Source organism: Centruroides vittatus, unplaced genomic scaffold, assembly GCF_030686945.1.
Source record: "Centruroides vittatus isolate TY-2023 unplaced genomic scaffold, ASM3068694v2 contig_817, whole genome shotgun sequence".
NCBI classification, from domain to species: Eukaryota; Metazoa; Arthropoda; class Arachnida; order Scorpiones; family Buthidae; genus Centruroides; species Centruroides vittatus.
Genome location: NW_027122532.1, coordinates 2,749,161 through 2,769,256, shown reverse-complemented (window position 1 = coordinate 2,769,256; position 20,096 = coordinate 2,749,161). Strand labels below are relative to the sequence as shown.

Sequence of the window (20,096 nt, the reverse complement as noted above, 5' to 3'; positions counted from 1 at the left end):
TCTATTTTGTTTAATATCAGGATGGGGAAAAGATTAAACAAAATTTGATATGGTAACATGTATAAAAAGGGCATGATGCTATTAAATTTTGGAGTATGAAACTCAAGAATGGAATGGGAAGATAGAGGGAAGTTGTGAGTCATATCTCAAGTAGGGTTGAACTGAATGATATACTGTAGAGAACCGAAAATCGGAATCAATTGGGGACTGGGGTTGTTCAGATTAGTGATTTGTTCTGATTACCGATTATGTATGAATAAATATATTAACCTGTCCGACGTTCAAATTTTTCTCCGTTGCATGTTGCTTCGTGTTGAATTTTTCTCCGTTGCGTGTTGCTTCGTGTTGAATTTTCGTCGATTTTAAGCCTAACGAAAATTTTTATAATAATAATTGAGGCTATCGTATCGTTAAAAATTATTTCTGCATTTTGTACAAACAAAATAAATATATTGAAGAATATAAAAACATGAAAATTATACTTTAGAAGTAAATTTAGTATCAAAAACGTTTGATTCAGCACGACACAGTCCGACTGAAAATTGTTCCGATTACCGGGGTTTTGATTAATGAGTCTCTACTGTATATATACATACATACAGTATACAATATGTATACGAACATTATTATATAGTATATATATACTAGATACTGTATTATACAGCATAATATCTCTTGGAATCTGTCCTGCTAGGTTTCCCAACTTCATTCCCTCGAAATTTGAAATATATTTCGAAGAATTATTTAGACTATTTGTTTGAGATTTACTGTTATGAAAGTAATTATCATTTAATGAATTTTATACTTTTGGGATAATCTGAAGAAAGAAGTTGATGTTTGTTTAGACAATAAGTTGTTACTGTTTTAGAATGATAAAAAATTTTCAATTTTAAATAATTCATATTCCTTTTGTTTATTTAAACAGTTTATCTTATAATAACTGATCTTCCATGATGACCAATGTAAAAATTTTTTATATATAACGCAAATAAACAAATATTATCTTTTTTTAGTAATATTTCCTTGGAATTCGTGGTTGGCTGAGGAACAACATCATGAGTGGGCTACTTTGGGTTTCATTCGAAGTGTAGCGACTAGTTCAGCTATGTGCTTACACTTAAGTACTTCTCCTTGGATTTCGTTATTGCTGAAAATAGTTAACGGAGTTAACCAATCCACGGGAGCAAGTGTTTCAACTCAGGTAATTTATGCTATAAATTTTATTATAATTTAAATTTTAAATCAAATTACAGAGTTTTAACTTACAGTTAAATTTATTTTTATTTTTCTTATTCATTCTTTTAATACACTTACACAATAATTAATTACGTAAAATGAATATGACAAATAGTCAATATAATTACTTGTTAGTTTAAAAAAAAGTGGAAATGAATCATTAATAACGTCCTTGTTTTTCAATATTTTACTAATGTTAATTTCTTACTACACACATGAAATGATGGATATAATGAGATCTTCATGCTGGTTTTACAAACTGATTTTTAATTAAATTGATTTAATTATTTATAATTATGATTGTTTCAGAACTTTGTCTTCTACTGGTGTCAGACATCTTTCTAATAGTTTGTTTATAGTTGATACAATAACCCCCCCCCAGTAACTTGGACTAATAGGGAGTGAATGTTGTCTGAATTTACGAAAGTCTGGGTTAGCAGGGCATTTTCTCTGATGGCATTAAAACGAGAAGGTGGATATATAGTAGAGTAGTTTATTATAATCTGCTCTATGTAGAAGTTTTACTGAACTTTAATAGATTATACTTTGAATTTTTTGTTACAGGAAATGAGCTCAAAAAAATTTTGACAGTATAGTATAGAGCAATGTATAGTCTTTAGTATCTTATCAACTATGGTAATATAATGCATTGTATCACAAAGACTTCCAGATAATGAAAACACTTGTTTAATTATAATTTTATTATATATGAAGACACTAAACACATCTTGCACACTTATCTAGCAACTAAATTTAATCAAAACAAATGTTTTGATTAAATTTAGTTGCTGCTGGAAAAGTGTGTAAGTTGTGTACAATTTTTCTGTTTCTATTTAAATTACTGTACAATTTTTTGAAAAAATTTTTTTGAGTTATGTGAATTATGAGTTGGTAAAGTCTGAGTTTGTGAAGGTTTACTGTATGATTGTGCCAATCTATCTTGTTGCTAATCTATCTACTTTTTTGAACATAATGATTTTTTCCTAGAGAATTGCATAAAATTCAACTTTAAAATGATTGTAATATAGAAATGACTAATAAATTCTTAGTGTCTTATTATTTATATTGATGTTCTAGGAAACTATTAAATAGAATTGCTAAACATAGTCAATTACATTGAAAAAATCAATCAATCAATCAATCTTTATTATTTGATATAACTTTTGTTATTACAAAGGGGGTTAAAAGAACATTATTGTTTTAAGGTAGCTACATGAACAAAGAAATTGTATAATTTATACAAAGTTAGCTTGGAAAAATTATCACCAAGTATAATTTGATAACAAAAATCAGATGGCAGAGTAGCAGCTTGGGTATCCAAAAAGAAGTTACAAGAATCGAGAAGGAGTTTTCTCATATCCATCACTACTGATCCACAAAAAAAACACTCTGAGTCGTCCGAGATATTAATTGATTTGCCATTTAGGTTTATAGAGAACCTATTTAGTTTAAACTGTGCACCAAATGATTTTAGTTTATAACTCAAATCAGACAATAAATAAGGCATTGGACTCCACTTTCCATTAAGGAAGATTTCACTGTTCCAGCCTCTTTCAGTCAAATATTGAACATCCCTAAACCAATACAGGTCTCTCAATCATCGATCGCAGTCCAGAAAGAACTGATTCTCATTTAAACACATATAGCTATATGACAATCCTATATTATTTAATAATCCTTTAGCGATAGCAGGCCATGGCTTCAAAAAAGAATTACCATCCATCTTTGAAAGTCTTGTATATGTCAATTTTCGGTAATCGTCTTCCGGTAGGTCAACTAGTTTCCTCCAAAATCTAAACAATTTTATTACCAATCCAATTGCTTCCCAATTCCATTCTCAATGCAGACCTTGAGACAGATCTGTTAATATGGAACACCCACTTAAAGTAGAATAACTGTATCGGTTCAAACTTGTCCACTAAAAGACTGCTCCAAACCAGGAAAGCATAAAACATACTTGGTCCAATCAAAGAATCAAATAGTTTAAAGTAGTTATTTAATGATGACGCTTTGATTTTAATAAGTAACGTGATGAGATTGGAGATCCTAGATCTTGCAGCAGGTAACACCTTGTTTAAATGATAGGACAATGTACCGTGTGAAGAGAAATTGTAAGGAACTGAGTCCGAACGTTATTTTTATTTTATTATTATTTCCGTTTTATTATCTTTTGTTTGGGGTTTATGTTTATTTAGGACGAAGGTTCCCCACCACTCTCTTGTTAGTAATGAAAAATGAAGATAAAACAACTCACGGAGAAATAAGCGCCATAGGAAACATCTTGCGCACTTGCGCTGCCCGGCGGAAGTAACAGTCCGCAGAAAAAAAATGGAGGGGAGAGTCCCCACAATCACTAGTAGAGAAATACTTGATAAACCGTCTTAAACATCCCAGAAAATTATGATAAATATTTTGTAAACGGTTTATAAGCTTTGTCGGAAACTTAAAGCTGCCAGAACAGAAAGTTAATGTTAGCAACTAAGTATGTAAATAAGAGGAGTAACCCAGCTCAAGTGTGACGTCACCTCACAGTATAAAACCCGTACGTTAACCGAAGAAGGAGAGGTGATTTCCAAACAGAGGTGATTTCCAAACAGAGGTGAATTCCAAATCGAGGCGACTTTGAGAGCAAGGTAGATTCGAAAGCGAAGTATTTTCTGATAGAAGTCCAGATTGATAATTGGACGATCCAAGGTGCTAAAGAGGAGTTCGATTGACGATTTGACGATATCGAAAGGATTGAGGAAATAGTTTTCTTCGTATAGTGAGGTGACGGATAGACGTTTAATTAGTAAGAGATTTTGTTCATAGTTTCTAAGTATTTGATTTGTCGAATTTCAAAGGGGAATTACTATTAAGTTAAGCTAAGTAGCTGAGTTTATTGTCGGGTTGACTCGTTGATTTTCGTTAATAAATTTTGTTTGGAATTATTGACATTTGTACATAGTACGTTCTAGTTATTAATTAAATATATTTGAACTTTTGATTTGACTTGGTATTTATCGTTATTATTACTAATCTTTCGGTGCACGCTTAAAAGCCCAGGCCTGGCAAACTAATCTCGAATTCGCGTAAAGTACCCGTTAGGTTAACGGAAGTTTCACCGACCGTAATTATAGTTGGTTTCCTAAGATACTAAAATTAAGTACTTTACAAAATAAATACCCAGATATTTAAAGTTAGACGCAATTTCAAATCTATGGTTTTCTAAACTAAAACTATCTGTTTTTTTAAGTTTTCCACCTCTACGAAATATCATAAGCTTCGTCTTTTCCAAATTAATTGCCAATCGATTATCTTCACAGTATTTCCAAGTAAGATTAAGTCTTTCTCTAAGCGAAGAAACCGAATTAGCCAAGAGAAGGATATCATCAGCATAAAGAAGACAGTTAATTTCAACATGAGAAGATAAAGGTATCGTAGAACTTTTACCTCTCAGAAGCCCAGGGAGATCATTCGAAAACAAAACAAAAAGGATAGGACTCAGTGGTTCTCCTTGAGGTAGCCTTCTATTGGACTCAACATAATCAGTGCTTAATGAAAAACTTTCTATAAAATATCTAGTATTGGAGAAGAGACTCTTAAGTAAGTTGACAAAAACGAAGAAAGACCAATACTTCTAAGCTTATACCATAACAAATCATCATCAACGGTGTTGAAAGCTTTCTTGAGGTCAATAAATGCAGTATATAATTTCCCTCATTTCCTCGATAGTGATATTTGAATAAGACCAGTCAAAATAAACAAATTATATTCGACACCTCTATTTTTATCAAATGCTCCTTGAACAGGTGTAACAATATTAAATTCGTTCATTCAAATCCGGAGCCGATTTGCGACAACAGTTGAAAAGACCTTTCTAAATACATTAATTAAAGCGATTGGTCTATAATTAGTTGGCGTCTGCCTACATCCCTTCTTATATATCATTCTCAAAGCAATTTGTTTCCAAGATAGTGGAAAGGAGTGCCCAGACCAAAAGGAATTAAACATATCTAATATATCCAATAGTATTTCTGTAGAAAGGCATTTTATCATTTTATTCCTTATATTGTCAGGACCTGGGGCCTTAGATGATCTTAGTTTTCTGATTACAACTTCTAATTCACTTAGAATAATAAAGTCATCCAAAAGAGGTACAGTATTATTAGGACTTACATTGATATAAATTACTGTATCTGGTCCAGCAAAATACTCTTGCAAATAGTTTAACCAATCCGAGGGAAATATAGCATTTTCACATGATTTCTTAATTTGAAACTTATTGACTAGTGACCAAAAATCTCTAGTATTTTTTGTCTTCAATAATAGTGAATTTATTTTAGCCAAAAAGTTCTTTTTCTTCACCTTACATAGCGACTGGTAGCTTTTATTTAATTTACAATATTCGTCCAAGAGGTTTCTACTTTTGTTTCTTTGAACATTCGCAGTATTCGGTTCTTAGATTTCTTTAAACATAGACACTGTGGATCAAACCATTGCTTCTCAGATGATAACAAGGAAATGTTCTTCTTGACCATCCCACATCATAAAGCCAAAGTCAACAAAATGTTTAATAGTTCATCATAGTAACTCTGCACATCCAGTGAAAAAGTTGTCTTAATCGAGGTATACAGCGAGCTAACCAAAGATAAATAGTCATCCAATCTATCTTGTTTCCATACGTAACAAATTTTTGGAAGTTTCAGAGTCCGTACGCTATCTGTTGTAAATTCAAATGAAATTGAGATTGGAAAGTGATCAGAATTGAAAATATCAAGAACTCTAAAATCCAATAATCTATCTAGTAAATAAACATTTACTGTTATTAGATCTATAACAGATAGACCAACTGTTGAAAGAAAAGTGAATTTAGCCAGATTGTCTGAGGCACATCGACCATTTAAAATATATAATCCGTGCGACTTAATCAGTTGTAAAGAACTTTTTCCTCTTTGGTTCAATGTTAAGTCATTAGATCTTCGGGAATTTAGAACATTGATATTACTCCCAGCATAAAAATTATCTAGTTCCTTGCCTATTCTGGCATTCGTGTCACCTAAAATAACTATATCGTCGTCAGGGAAATTCATCAACAAGTCTTCCATTTTTTTTAACAGAAAATCATAAAGATCTATTCTCATATAGACAAGAACAATAATCAAGCTTTGACTAAGTGAACAAAAAAATCTTCCATAGTTTAATTTAATCACCATAAGATTATCGGAGTTAAACAACATTTCCGAGGAGCCCAATTTCTGGGAAACTGCAAGAATAAGACCGCCATAAGGACAACCGGGACCAATTGGTTTTTTAGCAAGTTGTTCGTATAGAAACAAGTCTGGGTTCAACATAGAGAGAACCGGTTTGAAATACTTAGTTAACCATGTCTCAGTTAAAGCAACTAAATCATAATTTTGCAATATATATATGAATCTTGGTCATTCACTGATAAGTCCAGCAGTTCCTTGGCAATTCCAAGACAATATCCTCATTTCCAAAGTTTTATTTGTCTCGTGAGCAGTTGTTCCACTTAACCTTTTTGGCTGGGTTTGTCTAAAAAAGTATTGATCTTCTGTAGTTCATACGTATCCAAATTAAAAGTAAATCTATTACCATTGCCAGTCAGGCAGTTGGCTTTCAGAAATACTTTTTTTTTCAAAGACTTTGCTTCTGCAAAAAAAGGCAACAGTTTTCTACGCCTTAATCTTGATCTGTATGACAAATCGTCAGACTCTAATGCGCGAGAATGACGGCGACGCCTGAATTTTTTTTAAGTTCTTAAAGATAGCTCTTTTGTCATCTTGACTACAAAGTTTAAACAAAAAAAGTCAAGTACCCGATATTCGATAACTATTAACTAAAGGAATAGACTCCCCGCTCTGTCTTTTAAATAATTCAATAAAGCGATTAGCATTATTAACTATTTCCTCGTCATCGCCACTCAAACCAGAAACAATGATATTATCCTTCTTCGAATTGTTATGAACCGAGTCTATATAATAATTATGAAGAGAAAATTTATCCATACATACAGTTTTAAAGGACGAAAGTTCAGCAATTTCTCCTTTCAGGCGAGACAGACATTCGTCGTATTCCTTATGTAAATTAGACAGCCAGTCAAATTTCGACGACAATTCCTCCAGTTTCGATAGAATAGTATCAAAACGTTCCTCGAGGAGACACAGAATCTTCTGAGGTAGTTGAGAAGGAATATCCTGCGATGCAAAATAGTCCTCCAATCGAGATGATTTCAACGTTGGTTTGCTTGGAGATCGACGGCGTTTACCGGCGGAAGTCAAAGCTTTATTGCGAGGTGAAGAAGGTGGTGTACGAGACATTGGGCCTGGGTTAAGTTTGACTCCTCCAATAACAAGCAAAAAGAACAAAATTAAAAAAGAAAGTATCACAGTAGAAAAAGACATCTTCTATAAAGTCAATTAATGGCAGACAATAAATTGTAGTTCGAAACAGTAACTTGCAGAAAAAACACGCCAGCAGCCAGCACTGTCAACAGCGCCCCCTACATTGAAAAAATAAGATACTGAAGTAGCCATTAAGATTCTTTCCTTTTGAAATTTAATGCATTTAGACTATTTTTAGCTAATGCTAAGGATAGTAAATGCATTCAGTTTGCCATTCTAGATTTGAATCTGAGCCACAAACCTCAAAAAATTTTTCATGGGTAGTTTATTCCAGTTATGTCAAGCTCAATTCCCGTTGTGGACTTTGCCAAATTTGTGATGAGCATGGCAAATGTTTTAATGCTCATATGGTATGGTGGAAACAGTTCAAAACTAAAAAATTTCTGTTTTGAAAATGCATTATCATTCAAACCATTTTCCAAATACATTCTAGTAGCTTGAAAATATGAGTTTACCTTCAAAAATTGTAGTCTCAACTGAAATTTCTTATCAATTTGCAAACCATTTTAGTTCAAGAAATTCATTAATCAAAGGATTACTGTGTAATGTTTTAGTGAATTTAAAAGTGAATTCCAAGATTCTCTTCTCTCTTCATGAGATAGATGTGTCATTGTTCATTGGAAAGGGCACCTTATGACACAAGTCCTCCAAGTTCCATCTTTTATTTACATAATATTTACAAGGTAGATGAGAACTTAAGACTATATCAGTCTAGCGACTAAGTAAGTGATTAGCATTTTTCCCTATACCAGTAGAAGTCTTTCTCTCTTTTCCTTTTGATTCTCTCCTTTTAAGGGATTTTGTCAACTTGACAGCCAGCCAGTCCAGAATTGGGTCGGTAGTTCTCCTTCCGGTCTGCCCTCGTTCTGTTCCTGACTAATTTTACTAATTATGTATAATGATCTCTGACAGGTTCAACCAAGCAGAAGCCAAAATCTCTTTGATCCTGTCTAAATCCACTAGGCCTACTTGACAATGTTTTTACATGCTAATTATACAGTAAAACAGTTTTTATGCTTTTGTTAACATGCTTAATCCTTTCCAAATATTTAAAATCAAAATCAAGTCTAAAATCAGGATTTATTACAATGACTATAATTATTTAGATCAAAAAGTTTGTGGAAATTGCTAAAATAATTACATAAAATCATAAAATTTACTTGATTGTTTTCATTTTTTCTTCTTCAAATGTAAAGAATGCTAAATACATAAATTATAAATATAATATGTTAGGTTCAAGCTTTAAGATTACTTCAAACTGTTTTACCCACATGGACATCAGAAGATTATGATAGTGAAAAAGCTGCAGTTATTGACCAAATTTTCAATTTACTTGGACAAATATTAACATCTTGTTCTTTGGATCCAACTCTTCAGTCTGTAGGTAAGAAATATTTTTTGTATTACTAATTAAATGATTGAAAATAAACAAGAAATATCCAAACTAAACACTATAATAAATAAACTGCACATCTAGACGGAGAAAAAAATATGAATTTTATTTGGCTGGTTAGAGAGTGTTTGGCATATTATATGTTGAAGGAATATAAGAATCCTTTGATAACTTACTAAGTGTTTTAAGTCATAAAGCTGTCAGGACACTTTTATATGCTTTTCAATAAGATTCTTGAACTCATTCTGGATATTATTCTCAAATATATTATACATTTGTTTACTAACTGAATGGTTGAAATTGTTAATAAACAACAAATAAAATGAAATATATACAAACAAACAGCTCAAACAACTGGATGCAGTTTAAATAAACACATTAATAGCAAAAACCACTTTAATAGGCAAACAAATGTTAAATGGTCATCAGGTTTTAATTTAGTAAATTTGAATGGAGATTGCAATTAGAACAGTTTTTAAATAAAAGGAACATTAATTTTATTGGATGTGACAGTGTGTGTAATAGATGACACAAATTGTATTAATTCAAATAAATTATAGTTCCAGTGACAGCACAGACTATAATTTATTTGAATTAATACATATGGACCATTTGTTTTGAAAGTGGTGTAAGTCCAGTTTTGGAAAAAATTGAGAAATTACATAATATAATACAATTTAGTGTAAACTTTTTATTTATAAACAATTCACACTTAGCATTTTAAAATAACCATATGCTTTGATCAATTAAAAATTCATTGGTAAATGACATTGCATAATCATTGGTTATGAAAGTGGTGTAAGTCCATTTTCTGCAGTGTAATTAAGCACTTGGGCTGTCCATAAATTACATCTGCATTTTCTTTGAACTTTTACTCTCCCCTCTTGTTCCAGTTTGTCCAAGTTTTTGTAACCCTTCCCCTATTTGGATGTCCAACGTAATGCAACCCCCATTAAAACCTTCATCACTTTATGAATGATAGATACCATAAGTGGAAATGAAACATACAAGAAACTTTGAAATAAATATAATAAAATGCATAAACTGTATAAAATTTAATGAAATAAATGGATTCCACTAATGCTCAACTCCCCTTGTCCGACTTGTCTTAAGGGAGGGGGTTTACCCTCGGTTAAATTGCATCCAGGTAGTCCAAGATGGCGGCCTTACCTGTTGCGACTGGCAACGCTCCCGACGTCGACTGTTGCGAGCGATACGCGATCACGTGATCCGCTTCCCGTTCGGAAATCTCGGTGGCGGAGACTGTAGAGGGCGCTTTTCATAATCTCGCTATTTTTTTATGCAAATTGCTTTGCGCGTCGAGTATTTTTCTGTTGTGGTGAAATTATGCAAATTTTCGTTTTGTTTCGCATGGTCGTTGCATATGTGTGACGTTGTTGTTTTTGGCTTTTCTAGAATTTTTCAGCTGCTCTCTTTACGGTACGTGGTCCTTTTTGTTCCTCATTTGTATCGAGGTTTATCCCTGACATTTTGCATTTTGTTTGTTTCCTTTTTTTTTTTTTTTTGGAAATTTAGAAAGGAAGAAAGGAAAAAACTTGAGAATAATAATGTCGTCCGAGGTGATAATTTCGGAAGAATTCTGGACAAAGTGTGATTCGGCAATGTTTTTTGAATTGCTTGGAAGCAAATTTAACGATTTGGGGATGGACGAGCGAATTCCGTCCAACGTGAAATTGGCCGTAAAATTAGGTTTGCAACACGTCGAGGCCGTTTGTACCGCTTGTTCCCTTACGTCGAAGTTGGTGTACCGTGCCGACAGGAACTCCGTGGCTACGAGATGTGCCTATTGTAAAAAGAACTCTTCCGCTTTTGAATGTACCTTTAGGGGTAAGTGTGGACACGTTTCTTGGGGGAAAGTGTTTTCCTTCATATGGCACTTGCTGTGTTTGGAATGCACGCTAAAGAACACAGCCTTTGCATGCTCTGTCAGTGCTCACACATCTGTTGATTGGGCAAACTTCTTCTGTCTAGTAATGATGATAGCCATGCAGAATGTTTTGTCCTTTAAAATAGGAGGACCTGGCAGAACTGTGGAAATCGACGAGACCGTGATCGCCAGACGCAAATACAAAAAGGGTCGCAAATTGAAGGGAACGAGATGGGTTGTCGGCAGAGTGTGTCACGAGGATAACGCATGCTTTGTTTGCAAGGTGAACGACAGGAGCAAAGAGACGCTGAATTGGATAATTTCGAAATTTGTCGAATCCGGAAGCACTGTTTTTACTGACGAGTGGAAAGGTTATAATCACATAGACGACCTGGAAGGTATAGAAATAGTCTACAAGACGGTAAATCATTCGAAGAATTTCATGGACCCTCAAACCGGTGTGCACACCCAGAAGATAAAACGGCTATGGGGAGTGATGAAAAACAGGAAGAATTTGCCCAAACATTACACCGAGGATTTGTCCGATTCTTATTTGTACATGTTCATGTACAAGAAGTTGTTTAGATGGGATCAACTACGGCCCGGAAAACGCTTCGAACTGTTTACGAAACATATAGGTAACATATATCCTGGATCGGGCAAGATCCCCGTCTGGAAGGAACCTTCGTCTGTGCCCGCTGCCCCAGAAGCCTGAAAAAAAAGGAGGAAGCGGTGACAACGGGTATGGAAGGTACAAGTGGGAATGTCAAACGGACAAAGAAAAGAAAAGCAGTGTCCCAAGCCGAGTCGAAAACCGGTCAGCAAGTCGTCGTTGCCGAAAAAAAAGAAGCAAAAATGACCACCTTTGTACGGGTGAGTAAAATATTTTTTTTCGCATACTTAGCAGTAGTAGTATTACTAGTTTTTACATGCAACGCGCATATTTTTTTTAGTTAGGCGTCGTCGTTTTTCCGAGGTGGTCACGTGATTGCGTCTCGATAGCTACAGTCGCTGTTAAGATCTTCGGCATCGCGACTCGCTTCCAGCAGTCGTCGTCGGTAGCGTCGGCAGTTGTAAATAGTTCGTCCGCCATCTTGGACTACCTGGATGCAATTTAACCTAACCCTCTCTTAAGACAAGTCGCTTCCAGTGTGGACATCATTTATGGACAGCCCTTTACAACAGAGGAATAAAACTATGAATTTTACCAACAAATGTACAGTTTGATGGAATGGAAAAAATATCCATGTAATGAACCTAAATGAAAAGCAGTGTCTAATGGTAAGCTCATAATAATGATAAACTTATAAAATAGTTTAATCGATAATAATTATGAGCTTACCATTAGACACTGCTTTTCATTTAGGTTCATTACATGGATATTTTTTAACGATAAGTAAATATGTTTAATATTCAGAATAAACAACACTATTTTATTTCTTGTTATTATATATAAACAAAATCAGAATAAAACATGATGTGTTTCGAGTGAAATTGAGTTTTACATAATAGAAATTTAAGGAATTTTACAGTTTAATAATTATGAAAGTGGTGTAAGTCCATTTATGGCCCAGAAAGAATATATTAGTTTAGTTAAATTTACAAAGAAGTCTTTATGCAATCAACTTACATATTTCTAAAGTCATAGAAACATTGTCAAACTTAGTACACTTTATTTATATTTTTGAATCAACTAAAACGCAAATGTTTAAATATCTCGAAAGAAGAAAAAATGGACTTACACCACTTTCAAAATAAATGGTCCATATGCATCATCTATTATGCACACTATCACATCCAATAAAATTAATGTTCTTTTTATTTAAAAACTGTGTTCTAATTATAATCTCTATTTGAATTTACTAAATTAAAAACTGATGATGATTGTTTAACATGGTTGAAAATGTTTGTTTGCCTGTTAGTGTTTTTTTGCTGCTGGATTTATGGTGTTAGTGTATTTACTTAAAATATAACCCTCATGCATAAACCTTATAGTCACCCGAAGAAAGAAGTTAAGAATCGGACAAAATTATGTTGATAAATGTTTTCAATGATGCTTATTGAAAGATTTTATAATAATATATTCATGAAAATGTGTAAAATTTGGCATTTGTAATTTAAGGCACTACACTGTTAAATTCAGGAAAACAAAATTTTTTATTCCATGTTTTTGACTGTTTTGTGATCATCATATTTAAGGCAAGTTTTATTATGTTTGATTTGTTATATTTGATGGTATATGGAATAGCCGAAAACATTGCTGAATAAAGAATAATTTCTATCCTTGAACTTGAGTCTTTTTTTTTAATTAACATAATAATATAGTCAAAATAAAAGGTCAGAAGTTATGACTTTTTCTATCTGATTAACTTATTTTTGCATTGATATATAAATGATGAAATACTAAACATTTAAACTCTGTTATTTACATTTTGCAAAAAGCATATTTTGATATATTTAATAATTATTTAAAACAAAATTTATATTGTTTCAGATATTCCTCGTAAAGGACATAGATTTTCAAAAGCTAAAGTATCTTTAACGGCTTCCCATAGCAGCACTATAGCGGAAGAAAGCATTTGTCTTTTACGTCATCTTCATGCGCTACCTTCCTGGAATAATTGCATTAACAAATATCTAATCAATCAAATGAAAAATATTGTTGAAAATTCTCATAGTTTTAATGAACAGGTAATAAAGTTTAATTCTGAAGTAGTCATATTATAATGTAATTAAAAATTTACTTTGTTGAATTAATTTTCTATAATTTTTAATTTTTAATTTGAATGCATGCTTTCTGCTACAAGGAGGAACATATAATTTCATTTTTATTTTTTGATTTGTTATTAATTTTTAGACAGGAGATATAATTTTGTAGGAAGCAAATAATTGGTACAATTCAATAAGAACTAATCACTCAAATAATAATTATTTGAACTGATGTTGTTAGGAGTGGACAATAATAATAATAGGGGTAGAATATACTTAATATAGCCAACAGTTTGGCTATACATTGCAAGAAAATATTAATTTTCATAAGAAAAATAATGAAGATTTTGTAGCAGAAACCATATAACACTATAATTGGAAGACTAAATGTTGTATGTTGAAACTTTTTCATTTTTGCAAATAAACCTTATCCACGTTTTAGTCAAAATTTTTGCTACTTTGGGTTTATTTTGTTCCTACAAATAACTTTATCATTGATGTTATGGTTTTTTAATTAGGTTTTTTCAAGATAAAATTGTAATTTTTTTTAAGGGGCCAGATAGAGGCTGCATTTCTGCTTGATTCAGCAATAGTCTTTGCCATTGAAACAAAGTGACATTTGAATGATCATTATCAGGTGATAAATAATAATATAATGTGACTGTGTTTGGAAATTTTGAACACCTTATATTTTATTTTAAGTAATGAACAACTACAAATCAGTTTAATTTCTTACATTAAATTATTTTATTCCTGACATTGAATTAAATACATTAAATGGGAATAAAATTATGAATTATTGTGAAAATATGATTTTTAAATCTAGAAATATTCTTTTGATGTACTGATCATTCAAGAAAAGACAAGTATATGAAGGAAAAAACTGCCTATTACATTAAATTCTAACATTACACATGTATGAAAATTATCACCTTTAATTGTCCAGCACAAATGTTTTAACAAAAATAAAAACGTTTTCGATCGTTTTCAACGGTCATCTTCAGTTACAACTCAAATTAAAAAAAGAACGATAAAATAGAATTAAATACGAAAATAATAAAATGCGCATGCGCAACTATAAATATATCGCGCATGATGCCTAATATACAGAATAAATGAATAAAATTATGTAAACAAAAATACGTGGCCGCATCTCTTGTATGTTGTTATTGTTTATCTTTATAAAACGATTTCCATGCGGTCGATAAAGAATCCGCGTCTCTATGATTGATACATCCCGTTTTTTCTTGGGCTTTATATATTTCTAGCTTTTCTAGATGTTTGATTGTATGTCTATTGTTCGTCGGCTTGATGACGGAAGCTTGGTCCCACAATACCTCAATATCTTGTTGCTTGGCGTATGAAGCTAGAACCGTACTGTCCAGATTCTTATTAATCGAGTACTGGTGTTCTTTGATTCTTTGCTCTAAGTGCCGTAAAGTAGCTCCCACATAAACAATATCCGAATTAAATCGTTGGTCCTTTATTGGTATGGAGTAAACCCCCGTTAAAGAGTTCCGATCTTCTCTCTTCTTGTCATTCCTTAACAATTTGTAAACTGTCGGATTACGTCGGTAAACGATACGTATATTATTGGCCTTAGCAATTTCGTTTATCATTTTGTTCAAGAAGGGATAATAATTGATTACCATCTTCTGTTTACCGTTATCCGCGGGAGAGTGATTACTTCGATTCTGGAACGTTGTGATAAGTTTTTCTACTATATTTCTCTGGTAACCTTGTTGTGTTGCTATTTCGAGTATGTAATCCAATTCTTTATAGGTATCACATATGTTTGTGCAATGAGTATAGGCACGCTTGATCCAAGATCGGAACGCCGCATACTTAATATGCGTGGGATCCACCGATTGATTCGGGATGATGATAGTATTTAGACCCGGTTTCCGGTAAATGTTCGTCTTGATTTCCCCTTCCCTGCAGGTGATATTAATATCGAGGAAATGAACATTATTATAGCTCTCCTGGTCCAGTTGTAAAGTTAAACCATAAGGGTTATCATTGATATCATTTAGGAATCGTTGAGTGTTGTGCTTATTATTCCATAGAATGAATATATCGTCTATGTATCTAGTGTATAGAATAATATCATTTTGGAATCCGGGAAGAATAGTATTTTCGAGTTGTCGTAACACCAAATCGCATAGTATAGCCGACATCGGACTGCCCATTGGCACCCCTCTACCTTGCAGGAAAACTCTCCCTTCAAATTGAAAGAAGGATGTATAACATATTAAATCACCCGTTAAAAGATTTATTCGTTCTAAAGAACAAAATCACCCTTTTACTATCACCAACTCGCTACAATTGATAGAGAAGCTCAAAAACATTGCTCTAAAGGATGATGAGTACATGACTGTTATGGATTACGAATCGTTATATCCCTCCATAAAATTACCCCCATGTTTCTGTGCGTTAAGGGATTTCCTTTTTAAAAACATCGAGAATTCATACAAATACCATCAACACATCCTGGAGCTGTCTGATTTAATATGTTATACATCCTTCTTTCAATTTGAAGGGAGAGTTTTCCTGCAAGGTAGAGGGGTGCCAATGGGCAGTCCGATGTCGGCTATACTATGCGATTTGGTGTTACGACAACTCGAAAATACTATTCTTCCCGGATTCCAAAATGATATTATTCTATACACTAGATACATAGACGATATATTCATTCTATGGAATAATAAGCACAACACTCAACGATTCCTAAATGATATCAATGATAACCCTTATGGTTTAACTTTACAACTGGACCAGGAGAGCTATAATAATGTTCATTTCCTCGATATTAATATCACCTGCGGGGAAGGGGAAATCAAGACGAACATTTACCGGAAACCGGGTCTAAATACTATCATCATCCCGAATCAATCGGTGGATCCCAGGCATATTAAGTATGCGGCGTTCCGATCTTGGATCAAGCGTGCCTATACTCATTGCACAAACATATGTGATACCTATAAAGAATTGGATTACATACTCGAAATAGCAACACAACAAGGTTACCAGAGAAATATAGTAGAAAAACTTATCACAACGTTCCAGAATCGAAGTAATCACTCTCCCGCGGATAACGGTAAACAGAAGATGGTAATCAATTATTATCCCTTCTTGAACAAAATGATAAACGAAATTGCTAAGGCCAATAATATACGTATCGTTTACCGACGTAATCCGACAGTTTACAAATTGTTAAGGAATGACAAGAAGAGAGAAGATCGGAACTCTTTAACGGGGGTTTACTCCATACCAATAAAGGACCAACGATTTAATTCGGATATTGTTTATGTGGGAGCTACTTTACGGCACTTAGAGCAAAGAATCAAAGAACACCAGTACTCGATTAATAAGAATCTGGACAGTACGGTTCTAGCTTCATACGCCAAGCAACAAGATATTGAGGTATTGTGGGACCAAGCTTCCGTCATCAAGCCGACGAACAATAGACATACAATCAAACATCTAGAAAAGCTAGAAATATATAAAGCCCAAGAAAAAACGGGATGTATCAATCATAGAGACGCGGATTCTTTATCAACCGCATGGAAATCGTTTTATAAAGATAAACAATAACAACATACAAGAGATGCGGCCACGTATTTTTGTTTACATAATATTATTCATATATTCTGTATATTAGGCATCATGCGCGATATATTTATAGTTGCGCATGCGCATTTATATTATTTTCGTATTTAATTCTATTTTATCGTTCTTTTTTAATTTGAGTTGTAACTGAAGATGACCGTTGAAAACGATCGAAAACGTTTTTATTTTTGTTAAAACATTTGTGCTGGACAATTAAAGGTGATAATTTTCATATTAAGTCTAATTTCCAGTAATTTAAAGTTGGTTTCTATTACACATGTATTTCTCTAACTTGATTTAAACTATATAAGTACTTGATTCAATTATATATCTAAAAGTCAGATTATTTTCAGGCTAAAATTATTTTAACTAAATTAATTAAACTACAGAATTTAGTCTAGAGTCATCAAAAAATGTTAGATAAGTTTCAAAATTAGTTTCTAGTATAATTTTTATTTTAATCTTTACTTTTCAAATTGAGTTTTATTTTACTTTTTCTTGTTAACTGAAACCATATTATTTATTTATTTTTTAAATTATGAATTTTAAGTAAACTTTCCATTATTAACCAATGCATGATTTGCAAACTCTGTCTGTATTTAATTAATTAAAAGAATATCCAGACTGCTGGTTTTTATAATTTCATTATGTTCCAATAGAGTTACAACTTCATTATAATCATTTGTTTAATTTCATAATGTGTTTTGGAATTTTGCACTCATAAACAAATATAAAATACATTTTAAAATAAGTGCTAAACTATACGCGAATAGTAAATGAATGAAGATGTTTGAACATTTTGGACTGATGTTTGCAACATAAGTATTGTACAGATAACACTTTTTTTTATATACATCATACTTTCAGAATTTCATTAATACAATAGTCTCAAGAAGTAATACATAAAAATGTTGTATATTAAAAAGAACATTCAAAAATGTTTTAACAACATTTATCACTATCAATCATAAAATGACACAAAATCTCACAAACTTGCATTTAAAAATGCTTAAAAACTACATAAATATTATTTTCTATGTCCTAACAATTTCCTGCTTGGACAGTGTTTGCTGTTTGGACCTTTGACTACCATTTGTTTTGATCCTGACATCATCTGGATTGAGCACAAGTGGCATATAGATCTGTATGGAATGTATCATGCCATCTTTGTCTTGGTCTTCCAAGTAGTTGGCAATTGATGATTTTGAGATTGGAAGCAATGTTTGCCACAGAATTGGGAGCTGCTTGGAGAACATGTCTGAACCAGCATAGTTGCCTTTCACACATTTTTAGGTCAAAGGAGGCAATGCCAAACTTTTTCAAAAGTCACATAAATATTATGATATAACTAATTGACAATAAGTTCAGTATTGATGTATCGAAACATGTACTCAGCCTCCATCAACAACACAATTAGATTTATGGTAATTTACATATGTAGCAATTACTAATTTCTATACATTGACCATTTATTCTTTTAGTTTCTCTACTTATGTAAGAATTTTCTAAAAGTTTCTTTTTAAATATACATATTTTTTAAGCATTTTTACTGATTTTTCCTCTGTTACAATTATTTTTAACATGTAAATATACTGACAAATTTTGTTTTTTTATTTTCACCATAGCTAAATGTTATTTTATTCTATACTGTAATTGTCTACCTGTTTCATCTATGTATGAATGCTACTTGATACAATTAAATTTATAAATTACTCTTACTTGTCTATTATTTAAGCTCTCTGTTTTGTTTATATTTTTAAAAAGTAACTATGATAAAAGATTGTAAGAAAAATAATTAAATTTATATATTTAAACAGATAAATTTAAAGAACTTATATTTGTTTAATCATTAATTATTTTAAATAATAGTAATAAAATTAAACTAATAAAGAATTTAATATTTTCTAACAGAGTGAAACCATTCCATTTTTAAAGTCTCGTGTATTGGAAGTGGCCGTAATGGCCGTTCTCGGAGGTGTCGACAAGAGAATTCGTCTGGGAGGAAACGTCATTCATGATGACATGGGAATAGGAACTGTTGCCAAAATATCTCCAAATGGAAAGATTTCTGTTCATAATCATAATCATCATTCTATCGTGAGATTTCCTCTTAATCAGTTAAATATGGTAATTGTCATTTTTCATAATATCTATATTATAAAGCTAACTCACATGTCACCTACTAACTGACTTCCTGAAATGGCATTTTTGAATAGAAGCAGATTTATTACAGAAAAAAAATCGTTCATGCAAAAGAGGATCATACAAATTGAAATTTCCAGAAAAGTAAAGTAGTTTAGAAATTACCTGATGTTACAGTTTAATATTTCATGTTTATACAAGAAAACGAATTGTCAATTTTAAGCACCATCTGCCAGTATTTGAACGTGATTATTAATGTCTTCCATATTATGTGTTTGTTTTGCTTTACATTGACAAGACTATGTCTTGTTTATAAAATCGTACTGCCTGATGTGTTACCAGCTTAGAGGTATGAAGGAGTACATGTCAGGAGATGAAATTTGGCAGAGTATTAGGTGCCAAATCATGCGTGCATAAAACAAACTAGACTTGTAGGTAGTCAGGGGACCAAGAACCGGGACAAAATAAAATGCAAAATGGTGACACTCTCTACAAACAGGCAGTAGTGCAAGATTTGCATACGCCTTGTTGGTTGGTAAGTTGGAAATATGAATATTGTGAAATCAAATTTTGACAAACGAATCTTTGAAAAAACCCATTTACCTGTCCCATGTTAGTCCCCACATATTTCTGGTCACCACGTGCTAACCTTGATTGATTGACCGGAGATATCTCGTTTCATCATCAGAACTTTTTGAAACTAGATGGCGAGTCA

At 32.4% G+C, this 20,096-nt stretch overlaps 1 protein-coding gene across 1 annotated transcript in view; it reads left to right on the top strand.

The window, feature by feature from the left end:
- The window catches only part of HERC2 (E3 ubiquitin-protein ligase HERC2), a 191,235-nt gene that overhangs the window by 88,864 nt on the left and 82,275 nt on the right, over positions 1-20,096 (top strand). The window contains 4 exon segments of the mRNA XM_067278755.1: positions 1,014-1,201; positions 8,874-9,024; positions 13,416-13,612; positions 19,151-19,366. Coding sequence (XP_067134856.1) covers positions 1,014-1,201; positions 8,874-9,024; positions 13,416-13,612; positions 19,151-19,366 — 752 coding nt within the window.